Below are 12,661 nucleotides of genomic sequence, written 5' to 3' on the forward strand. Positions count from 1 at the left end.
CAACTTCCTACATTGGTGGATCAGCGGTGGGGTACAAGACTTTGCATTTGCTGGACTACTCAGCCAATACCTGATCACACGACAAATTGCAAAATTGTCATTAGAAATTGATTTTTGCAATTTGAAAAGTTTTCTAAATTCTTAAAAGTCCTGCTAGGGCCTTGTGTGTTAAGTCCCTGTTTAGCATTTCTTTTAGAGTTTAAAAGTTTGTAAAAGTTTGAATTAGATTCTAGAACCAGTTGTAGATTCTTAAAAAGTATTCCAACTTTTAGAAGCAAAATGTCTAGCACAGATGTGACTGTGGTGGAACTCGACACCACACCTTACCTCCATCTTAAGATGAGGGAGCTAAGGTCACTCTGTAAAATAAAGAAAATAACAATGGGCCCCAAACCTACCAAAATACAGCTCCAGGAGCTTTTGGCAGAGTTTGAAAAGGCCAACCCCTCTGAGGGTGGCAACTCAGAGGAAGAGGATAGTGACTTGGAGGACAATTCCCCCCTACCAGTCCTATCTAGGGAGAACAGGGTCTCTCAAACCCTGACTCCAAAAATAATAGTCAGAGATGCTGGTTCCCTCACAGGAGAGACCAACACCTCTGAAATCACTGAGGATAACTCCAGTGAAGAGGACATCCAGTTAGCCAGGATGGCCAAAAGATTGGCTTTGGAAAGACAGATCCTAGCCATAGAGAGGGAAAGACAAGAGATGGGCCTAGGACCCATCAATGGTGGCAGCAACATAAATAGGGTCAGAGATTCTCCTGACATGTTGAAAATCCCTAAAGGGATTGTAACTAAATATGAAGATGGTGATGACATCACCAAATGGTTCACAGCTTTTGAGAGGGCTTGTGTAACCAGAAAAGTGAACAGATCTCACTGGGGTGCTCTCCTTTGGGAAATGTTCACAGGAAAGTGTAGGGATAGACTCCTCACACTCTCTGGACCAGATGCAGAATCTTATGACCTCATGAAGGGTACCCTGATTGAGGGCTTTGGATTCTCCACTGAGGAGTACAGGATTAGGTTCAGGGGGGCTCAAAAATCCTCGAGCCAGACCTGGGTTGACTTTGTTGACTACTCAGTGAAAACACTAGATGGTTGGATTCAAGGCAGTGGTGTAAGTAATTATGATGGGCTGTACAATTTATTTGTGAAAGAACACCTGTTAAGTAATTGTTTCAATGATAAACTGCATCAGCATCTGGTAGACCTAGGACCAATTTCTCCCCAAGAATTGGGAAAGAAGGCGGACCATTGGGTCAAGACAAGGGTGTCCAAGACTTCAACAGGGGGTGACCAAAAGAAAGGGGTCACAAAGACTCCCCAGGGGAAGAGTGATGAGACAACCAAAACTAAAAATAGTAAAGAGTCTTCTACAGGCCCCCAAAAACCTGCACAGGAGAGTGGGCCCAGAGCCTCTTCACAAAACAATGGGTACAAGGGTAAAAACTTTGATCCCAAAAAGGCCTGGTGTCATAGCTGTAAACAGCATGGACACCAAACTGGAGACAAGGCCTGTCTCAAGAAAGGTTCCACTCCAAACTCCCATCCAGGTAACACTGGTATGGCTAGTCTCCAAGTGGGATCAACAGTGTGCCCAGAGCAAATCAGGGTCCACACTGAAGCTACTCTAGTTTCTGAGGGTGGGGTGGATTTAGCCACACTAGCTGTCTGGCCGCCTAACATGCAAAAATACAGACAGCAACTCTTAATTAATGGGACTAGAATAGAGGGCCTGAGGGATACAGGTGCCAGTGTCACCATGGTGACAGAGAAACTGGTTTCCCCTGGCCAATACCTGACTGGAAAAACTTACACAGTCACCAACGCTGACAATCAGAGAAAAGTACATCCCATGGCAATGGTTACTTTAGAATGGGGAGGGGTCAATGGCCTGAAACAGGTGGTGGTCTCCTCAAATATCCCAGTGGACTGTCTGCTTGGAAATGACCTGGAGTCCTCAGCATGGGCTGAGGTAGAACTAAAAACCCATGCAGCAATGCTGGGTATCCCTGAACTGGTGTGTGTGAAAACAAGAGCACAGTGCAAGGCACAGGGTGAACAAGTAGAGCTGGAGTCTGGAAGAATGGCCCAGCCTACCAAGAGGAAAGGAAAGTCAGTTGGGAAACCAACTGCAACACAGCAAAAGAAAGGGAACCTCTCTTCTCAGGAAGAAGTTCTGCCCTCTGAGGGAACTGAGCCTTTGGAGCTTGAACCTTATCAGGTTGAGCTCTTGGGCCCAGGGGGACCCTCAAGGGAGGAGCTGTGTAAGGGACAAGAAACCTGTCCCTCTCTTGAAGGCCTTAGGCAGCAAGCTGCTGAAGAGTCCAAAGGCAAGAAAAATGGAACGCATAGGGTCTATTGGGAAGATGGACTCCTGTACACTGAGGCCAGAGACCCCAAACCTGGTGCCACTAGGAGAGTGGTAGTGCCTCAGCTGTTCAGGAAGTTCATCCTAACATTGGCCCATGACATTCCCCTTGCTGGACATTTGGGACAAACCAAGACGTGGGAGAGGTTAGTCAACCACTTCTACTGGCCCAATATGTCCAACATGGTTAAGGAGTTTTGCCTCTCCTGCCCCACCTGTCAAGCCAGTGGTAAGACAGGTGGGCATCCAAAGGCCCCCCTCATTCCACTTCCAGTGGTGGGGGTTCCCTTTGAAAGAGTGGGTGTGGACATAGTTGGTCCACTAGAACCTCCCACAGCCTCAGGAAATATGTATATCCTGGTAGTAGTGGATCATGCTACCAGGTATCCTGAAGCTATTCCCCTTAGGTCGACTACTGCCCCTGCAGTAGCCAAGGCCCTCATTGGTATCTTTACCAGAGTGGGTTTCCCTAAGGAGGTGGTGTCTGACAGAGGTACCAACTTCATGTCAGCATACCTAAAGCACATGTGGAATGAGTGTGGAGTGACTTATAAATTCACTACACCATACCATCCACAAACTAATGGCTTGGTTGAGAGATTCAACAAGACATTAAAAGGCATGATCATGGGGCTCCCAGAAAAACTCAAAAGGAGATGGGATGTCCTCTTGCCATGTCTGCTTTTCGCTTACAGAGAGGTGCCACAGAAGGGAGTAGGATTCTCACCCTTTGAACTTCTGTTTGGACATCCTGTAAGGGGACCACTTGCCCTTGTTAAAGAAGGCTGGGAGAGACCTCTCCATGAGCCTAAACAGGACATAGTGGACTATGTACTTGGCCTTCGCTCTAGAATGGCAGAGTACATGGAAAAGGCAACCAAAAACCTTGAGGCCAGCCAACAGCTCCAGAAGTTTTGGTATGACCAAAAGGCTGCACTGGTTGAGTTCCAACCAGGGCAGAAAGTCTGGGTTCTGGAGCCTGTGGCTCCCAGGGCACTCCAGGACAAATGGAGTGGCCCTTACCCAGTGCTAGAGAGGAAGAGTCAGGTCACCTACCTGGTGGACCTGGGCACAAGCAGGAGCCCCAAGAGGGTGATCCATGTGAACCGCCTTAAGCTCTTCCATGACAGGGCTGATGTCAATCTGTTGATGGTAACAGATGAGGATCAGGAGGCAGAGAGTGAACCTCTCCCTGATCTTCTGTCATCAGACCCAAAAGATGGCACAGTAGATGGAGTGATCTACTCAGACACCCTCTCTGGCCAACAGCAAGCTGATTGTAGGAGAGTCCTACAACAGTTTCCTGAACTCTTCTCCTTAACCCCTGGTCAGACACACCTGTGTACCCATGATGTGGACACAGGAGACAGCATGCCTGTCAAGAACAAAATCTTTAGACAGTCTGACCATGTTAAGGAAAGCATCAAGGTGGAAGTCCACAAGATGCTGGAATTGGGAGTAATTGAGCGCTCTGACAGCCCCTGGGCTAGCCCAGTGGTCTTAGTCCCCAAACCTCACACCAAAGATGGAAAGAAAGAGATGAGGTTTTGTGTGGACTACAGAGGGCTCAATTCTGTCACCAAGACAGATGCCCATCCAATTCCAAGAGCTGATGAGCTCATTGATAAATTAGGTGCTGCCAAATTTCTAAGTACCTTTGACTTGACAGCAGGGTACTGGCAAATAAAAATGGCACCTGGAGCAAAAGAAAAGACAGCATTCTCCACACCTGATGGGCATTATCAGTTTACTGTTATGCCCTTTGGTTTAAAGAATGCCCCTGCCACCTTCCAAAGGTTGGTGAATCAAGTCCTTGCTGGCTTGGAGTCCTTTAGCACAGCTTATCTTGATGATATTGCTGTCTTTAGCTCCACCTGGCAGGATCACCTGGTCCACCTGAGGAAGGTTTTGAAGGCTCTGCAATCTGCAGGCCTCTCTATCAAGGCATCCAAATGCCAGATAGGGCAGGGAACTGTGGTTTACTTGGGCCACCTTGTAGGTGGAGGCCAAGTTCAGCCACTCCAACCCAAGATCCAGACTATTCTGGACTGGGTAGCTCCAAAAACCCAGACTCAAGTCAGGGCATTCCTTGGCTTGACTGGGTATTACAGGAGGTTTGTGAAGGGATATGGATCCATTGTGACAGCCCTCACTGAACTCACCTCCAAGAAAATGCCCAAGAAAGTGAACTGGACTGTGGAATGCCAACAGGCCTTTGACACCCTGAAACAAGCAATGTGCTCAGCACCAGTTCTAAAAGCTCCAGATTATTCTAAGCAGTTCATTGTGCAGACTGATGCCTCTGAACATGGGATAGGGGCAGTTTTGTCCCAAACAAATGATGATGGCCTTGACCAGCCTGTTGCTTTCATTAGCAGGAGGTTACTCCCCAGGGAGCAGCGTTGGAGTGCCATTGAGAGGGAGGCCTTTGCTGTGGTTTGGTCCCTGAAGAAGCTGAGACCATACCTCTTTGGGACTCACTTCCTAGTTCAAACTGACCACAGACCTCTCAAATGGCTGATGCAAATGAAAGGTGAAAATCCTAAACTGTTGAGGTGGTCCATCTCCCTACAGGGAATGGACTTTATAGTGGAACACAGACCTGGGACTGCCCATGCCAATGCAGAGGGCCTTTCCAGGTTCTTCCACTTAGAAAATGAAGACTCTCTTGGGAAAGGTTAGTCTCATCCTCTTTCGTTTGGGGGGGGGTTGTGTAAGGAAATGCCTCCTTGGCATGGTTGCCCCCTGACTTTTTGCCTTTGCTGATGCTATGTTTACAATTGAAAGTGTGCTGAGGCCTGCTAACCAGGCCCCAGCACCAGTGTTCTTTCCCTAACCTGTACTTTTGTATCCACAATTGTCAGACCCTGGCATCCAGATAAGTCCCTTGTAACTGGTACTTCTAGTACCAAGGGCCCTGATGCCAAGGAAGGTCTCTAAGGGCTGCAGCATGTCTTATGCCACCCTGGAGACCTCTCACTCAGCACAGACACACTGCTTGCCAGCTTGTGTGTGCTAGTGAGGACAAAACGAGTAAGTCGACATGGCACTCCCCTCAGGGTGCCATGCCAGCCTCTCACTGCCTATGCAGTATAGGTAAGACACCCCTCTAGCAGGCCTTACAGCCCTAAGGCAGGGTGCACTATACCATAGGTGAGGGTACCAGTGCATGAGCATGGTACCCCTACAGTGTCTAAACAAAACCTTAGACATTGTAAGTGCAGGGTAGCCATAAGAGTATATGGTCTGGGAGTCTGTCAAACACGAACTCCACAGCACCATAATGGCTACACTGAAAACTGGGAAGTTTGGTATCAAACTTCTCAGCACAATAAATGCACACTGATGCCAGTGTACATTTTATTGTAAAATACACCACAGAGGGCACCTTAGAGGTGCCCCCTGAAACTTAACCGACTATCTGTGTAGGCTGACTAGTTTTAGCAGCCTGCCACAAACCGAGACATGTTGCTGGCCCCATGGGGAGAGTGCCTTTGTCACTCTGAGGCCAGTAACAAAGCCTGCACTGGGTGGAGATGCTAACACCTCCCCCAGGCAGGAATTGTCACACCTGGCGGTGAGCCTCAAAGGCTCACCTCCTTTGTGCCAACCCAGCAGGACACTCCAGCTAGTGGAGTTGCCCGCCCCCTCCGGCCAGGCCCCACTTTTGGCGGCAAGGCCGGAGAAAATAATGAGAAAAACAAGGAGGAGTCACTGGCCAGTCAGGACAGCCCCTAAGGTGTCCTGAGCTGAAGTGACTCTAACTTTTAGAAATCCTCCATCTTGCAGATGGAGGATTCCCCCAATAGGGTTAGGATTGTGACCCCCTCCCCTTGGGAGGAGGCACAAAGAGGGTGTACCCACCCTCAGGGCTAGTAGCCATTGGCTACTTACCCCCCAGACCTAAACACGCCCTTAAATTTAGTATTTAAGGGCTACCCTGAACCCTAGAAAATTAGATTCCTGCAACTACAAGAAGAAGGACTGCCCAGCTGAAAACCCCTGCAGCGGAAGACCAGAAGACGACAACTGCCTTGGCTCCAGAAACTCACCGGCCTGTCTCCTGCCTTCCAAAGATCCTGCTCCAGCGACGCCTTCCAAAGGGACCAGCGACCTCGACATCCTCGGAGGACTGCCCCTGCTTCGAAAAGACCAGAAACTCCCGAGGACAGCGGACCTGCTCCAAGAAAAGCTGCAACTTTGTTTCCAGCAACTTTAAAGAACCCTGCAAGCTCCCCGCAAGAAGCGTGAGACTTGCAACACTGCACCCGGCGACCCCGACTCGGCTGGTGGAGATCCGACGCCTCAGGAGGGACCCCAGGACTACTCTGATACTGTGAGTACCAAAACCTGTCCCCCCTGAGCCCCCACAGCGCCGCCTGCAGAGGGAATCCCGAGGCTTCCCCTGACCGCGACTCTTTGAACCTAAAGTCCCGACGCCTGGGAGAGACCCTGCACCCGCAGCCCCCAGGACCTGAAGGACCGGACTTTCACTGGAAAAGTGACCCCCAGGAGTCCCTCTCCCTTGCCCAAGTGGAGGTTTCCCCGAGGAATCCCCCCCTTGCCTGCCTGCAGCGCTGAAGAGATCCCGAGATCTCTCATAGACTAACATTGCGAACCCGACGCCTGTTCCTACACTGCACCCGGCCGCCCCCGCGCTGCTGAGGGTGAAATTTCTGTGTGGACTTGTGTCCCCCCCGGTGCCCTACAAAACCCCCCTGGTCTGCCCTCCGAAGACGCGGGTACTTACCTGCAAGCAGACTGGAACCGGGGCACCCCCTTCTCTCCATTCTAGCCTATGTGTTTTGGGCACCACTTTGAACTCTGCACCTGACCGGCCCTGAGCTGCTGGTGTGGTGACTTTGGGGTTGCTCTGAACCCCCAACGGTGGGCTACCTTGGACCAAGAACTAAGCCCTGTAAGTGTCTTACTTACCTGGTTGACCTAACAAATACTTACCTCCCCTAGGAACTGTGAAAATTGCACTAAGTGTCCACTTTTAAAACAGCTATTTGTCAATAACTTGAAAAGTATACATGCAATTTTGATGATTTGAAGTTCCTAAAGTACTTACCTGCAATACCTTTCGAATGAGATATTACATGTAGAATTTGAACCTGTGGTTCTGAAAATAAACTAGGAAAAGATATTTTTCTATATCAAAACCTATTGGCTGGATTTGTCTCTGAGTGTGTGTACCTCATTTATTGTCTATGTGTATGTACAACAAATGCTTAACACTACTCCTTGGATAAGCCTACTGCTCGACCACACTACCACAAAATAGAGCATTAGTATTATCTCTTTTTGCCACTATCTTACCTCTAAGGGGAACCCTTGGACTCTGTGCATGCTATTCCTTACTTTGAAATAGCACATACAGAGCCAACTTCCTACATCTATGACTTCATCTGGTAGCACCTGGGCTCTCCTGCTGAGATTCCTGACCTGCCAAGTGGTACCAAATCCAGTTCCTGGGTCCCCTGGAGTGCGTTCTGGTGCAACCAAAAAGAAATCAGGCACATTGACTCCAGAGAGACTTCGGACCCAGCGCTGGTCTCCGGCTATGCGTTACTGCCGCCTGCACCCTAGCCGTGGTCTCTGCTGAGTGTAACGACTGTGACCGCCTCCAAAGTCCTGCCACAGCATGAGTCCAGAGCACCGTGACACCGATGTCCGTGGCACGCACCCGACTCCACGCAGCACCTGTGGCTCTGTTGTTTGATTGCAACACCACAAAGTTGGACGCTTCACGTCTTCACCTGCTGGCTTCATGGACCCAGCTTTGTCATAAGGGCAACTAGCCTCGCCACCGACACCACATTACCTCCCCTGCAACCCTTGAGGAACCAACGCCTTACCTCCCCTGCCTAGCAGTAAGGAACCGAGGCCTCACCTCCCTGGTAGTAGTAAGGAACCAACGCCGCACCGGCTCCAGTGATGACTCACCTCTCTGACTCCGTGCAACGTCTTTGTTTTCTCATCGTTATCCAAGGTACTGTACCTGGGGTATGTGTGACTGTGAGAGGCCTGCACTCTCTTGCGAGTGGCGTCAAACTATTGAAAACTACTACATCAAGACATTGTGATAGCCCCAGTTGAAGCTATTGTGTTTATAAGTGCTATAGTACATTTAATCGTTAAAAATATATATTTTTGCTTGTGTATGATGGATTTTTGTCGTTTTGGTCTTGTTTTACTCAGATAAATATTGGCTATTTGTCTAAACTGGTGTGGAGTACTTTTGTGGTGTTTTCACTGTGTTACGTTGTGTGTGTACAAATAGTTTACACATTGCCTATGAGAAAGCCTGACTGCTTGTGGCAAGCTACTAAGGCTGTGTGACTCCCTTACCCTGACTAGAATGAGAGTCCCTACTGGGACAGGGTGCAAACCACTGCCAACTAGAGACCCCATTTCTAATAGTTATCCTTTTTTATTCTAAACATTGAACTTGACTTTCAGCCTTTTAATAATAAAAGCAATGACTATGCAGTTTAGTGTAGATCATGGAAACTCTAGATATTGTGTGTATTTTATCATATAAAGTGAAAGCTCATTTTCTTTTTTTAAATATTCTTTGTAAGATACAGTATTAGCAGTTTTTTTTGCTTGAAAACAATAAAAAATTAGGAATTAAAAAACATTGTTTTTCTGTTTCTGAAACATTGGCTACCTTGGTTATGGGAGTATTCAAGAAAGCATTTTACCCACTTTAACTGTAGATCTGATTCAGCGTTTCTCTTTCCTTTTTATTTAGGGCAATTCTTACATACTCTCGCATCGGAGGCCACATTAAGACGCTTGCTTTCTGTCAAGGCTCACATTACTTGGCTGTAGCTTCAGATAATGGCATGGTGCAGCTTCTTGGCATAGAGTCTACTAAGCCTCCGAAATCTCCAAAAATTCAATCACTGCAAAGCAGGTAAAGTACACTTTTAGGTTCTTTTTAAAAAAAATTGCACAAGTGGTGACCACAAGCCCACAGAAACTGCTGTGGTACAGCTACTGTCCAGAGAGGCACAAATCATCCCAGGCTCTGTTTGTGCCTCCAACGTTGCTCTGGAGATGTTGGCCTGAAATCAGCTGCTTAGTTTTGGCTGACTTCTGATGCCTTAGCTCGGACCCAAAGGCTTTAAATGTGAACTTCCACCTCACAGCCTCAGTGTACCGCCATTGCAGAGATGCCGGGTCCAAGCAGGCACACAGTAAGAGGGTGGCTAGGCTCCCCAGTGGGAAGGAGATGACTGGTCATCCTTGTCCAAGTATTTAAACACACATCACGTAGCTGACAGCCTTAGAAATCATCAGAAACCTATACATGTACGGACCAGCAGTGGATGTTATGCTGGCTATGGGATAATGAAGACCACTTTCATCTTGCACCTTGTTCAGTGTTGACCCACATCCCAAAACTTGCTTCTCTTATAGGCAGCATTTTGGAATATAAGAGAGTAAGTGTCTGTAACAATAAAAATCTTATTATATATTGCATATTTTAGAGTTTCCAATTACTGAAATAACGATAGCAACTGGGACTTATTTTAACTGTACAAAATATCCAGATTTTTTTATGATAAGCTGCAGAATTGGCCTAATCAGTATCAACATTAATAACGTGTAGTTGGCGAATGTCGGTGGCATGTGTTTAACACATTGAGCTTTCGTGCTGGCAGTCGCTTTCTGTTGTATTTGTAAGTATTGTATCAAATCCCCACTATTCTCCTCTTTGAAATACAATGTTTCAATAACTGCAGTTTCCAAATAGGTCTCGAAGTTGATGGTAAGGGTGGATACTTTTGTAAGTTTCCTTATCAGTCATGACCTACGATTGGTTATTCCAGCTGATGAAAACTAGAAGTTAAACTATGCTAATTTTTTCTGGTCCAGAAACCGAGAAATACAGATAAATAAAAAATGAGCATTAGCAAGATGCCTATGTTGAAAACATAGTATTACAGGTCAAATAACCTTTTCCAGTCAGTAGGAGGACTTAAACACATTTTCATTTTTCACTTTCTACTTTTCAGAAATTTGGACCCAAAGGAGGACGGCTGTGTGGTAGACATGCACCAGTTTAATTCAGCATCTCAGTCTGTATTGGCCTACGCAACAGTGAATGGGTCTATTGTTGGCTGGGACATGAGATCTTCCAGTAATGCATGGACATTAAAGCATGATCTTCGATTAGGTCTCATAACTTCCTTTGCTGTAGATGTACGTCAGTGTTGGCTATGTATTGGTAAGTTTTCCTTCGTAATCTCTTTTCAGTGTCTTATATTGACTATATTGAAATTTAGTACATTGTGGCCTATGCTAGAAGACCTCTTTGACAGGATAGTGACATGGTCCATGCTTAAGTGATGTAGAGGTAGTAGTGGTCCGAAAGGCTGAGGGGACCAAATACCATTGTTCAGTTTTTTGAGAGACAGTTGTTTTGATGACATTATAGTCATACCTTTTACTATGAGTCCAGTCAGTGAATTAGGCAAAACATTATAATTTGACATTGGGTTGTGCTGTTGTAATATATTTCAGGAGGGCATCAGTTACTTTAAAGTTAATTCAGACTTCAGAGATAGAAAGTGTATGTATGTGTCTGATGTTTTGGACTAAGGGTACTCTTATCAAAAGTAGTTTAATATAATGTTTAGATCCCAAACATGAACATCATGTTTTGCAGATAATTTGTGGTGATAGAATGTTTAATGGCACAGATTGATGCTTCACAGTTTGTTTTTACTAGATAATGATGAAGATGGAAGTATTTCTGGGTGTACCTTAAGATTGCAATATGCCTTTTGGTTTAATAGAAGCAATGCCCTAACAGCTAAGCATGATGTGTAAGCTGTTGTAAATTAGCTAATGGAGGGCGTAAACCTGGCACTGCTACCATAAGTTACATTCTGGATGGTGGGAATTCTCCACCAAGTTTGCAAGACTTGCAAGTGTATAGGATGCTGGTAAGTCTTTTGAAATGAGAGGTAAAGAGAGAGAAATAGAGACCGTCCTTTGTGTGCTGCAGGTTAGAGGGAGTAATTATTGATTATGAACCATGATTGTTGTGGCCAGTTGTCTTTTTGTGACATAAGAGCTGCCTATGTATGACAATTGTATGGCTTTTCATTGCTTACTAGTGGTCCTTCTTTGACCTATGTTTGACGTATTGTGAGGATTCTGTACACTATTTTGGCTACATGTGTGACTATTCTTGAACATTTTGTGTGCTTTCTTGAACTGAATTCTGGCTTTTACTGGCATAATAATGGCTTATCCTTCATATGGTGTAGGTAGTCTTGACAACATTGCTACTGTCCTTAGCAAAATGGTGGACCTGGTGTCAATATGTCTCTCTTGGCACATTATGAGCACACTCTACATATGTATGGCAACCTCTTGTTAATAGTAGCCCTGGCCTAGGCGGACCATCCTTGAAATATTGGGGCCATTCCTGATACAGTTATGGTAGCCCAGGTGTGCTGCCTCTTTGGCACATTATGAGAAATTGTGACACAGTTATGGCAATCTGAGGTACAATGCTGTCAGTGTGTTAAGGCAGGTCTTGTTCCCACCATCCCATCAAAACTTTGACCAGGATAAAGAAACAGTAGAAGACGCACACAGCAATAACATGCTTTCAGCCATTGCTGCAAGCCTAGTCTGCCTAGTGCTGCAAGCTGGGATGCCAGCTACAAAGGAGCAGTTACGTAGAATCCCAGACTCCTCCTGCTAAGCGGTCGGGGGAACCGTTTCCTTATGGGCACTGGTGGCATTTCAGTTACAGTGCCATCTTCATTGAATAACACACGTTCAAGTGATTAGTTTCTCGATCTCAAGAACTTTCATCAGAACGTTTTAGCTGGCAAAAAGCACAACTTAACATCTGCATAGGGGCTCGGCAGGAGAGACATTCCAGAAGAACATTTCTGGTTGTTTCATTGCGAAAGTGAGTTGCAAAGATTTACTGATTGTTTTGTAACTGTGTTCCTGCAGCCCCGAACGCTTGTCAGTCTGCTTCTGTAAGTAGGTCTGGAGATTTCTTCTTCCCTTTTCTTCTGCCATTTCTTGTATCCCCTTCTACCTTACTTCTGCTTCCTCTCTGATTCCAGTCTTTCTTCTTTCTACTCTCTCTTCTCCTTTCTAACTCCTGCACACAGTGTAGTCTAGGCTGGGGCCCTGACATAATGATGCTCTGTGGGTATTCCTGCCAAAAATCTGGCTCTCCCCGGTATAATGGAGGAAATCCCTGCCTAGATAAACTTCATAAATGGTATTTGAGAACGAC

At 46.4% G+C, this 12,661-nt stretch overlaps 1 protein-coding gene across 2 annotated transcripts in view; it reads left to right on the plus strand.

The window, feature by feature from the left end:
• PIK3R4 (phosphoinositide-3-kinase regulatory subunit 4) overlaps positions 1-12,661 on the plus strand; it is a 148,236-nt gene that overhangs the window by 83,745 nt on the left and 51,830 nt on the right. For both annotated transcript variants that reach the window (XM_069211927.1, XM_069211928.1), the window contains 2 exons: positions 9,137-9,301; positions 10,407-10,618. In XM_069211927.1, the coding sequence (XP_069068028.1) occupies positions 9,137-9,301; positions 10,407-10,618 (377 nt within the window). The remainder of the gene's footprint in view (positions 1-9,136; positions 9,302-10,406; positions 10,619-12,661) is intronic.

The sequence above is a fragment of the Pleurodeles waltl genome, chromosome 10 (genome assembly GCF_031143425.1).
Source record: "Pleurodeles waltl isolate 20211129_DDA chromosome 10, aPleWal1.hap1.20221129, whole genome shotgun sequence".
NCBI lineage: Eukaryota > Metazoa > Chordata > Amphibia > Caudata > Salamandridae > Pleurodeles > Pleurodeles waltl.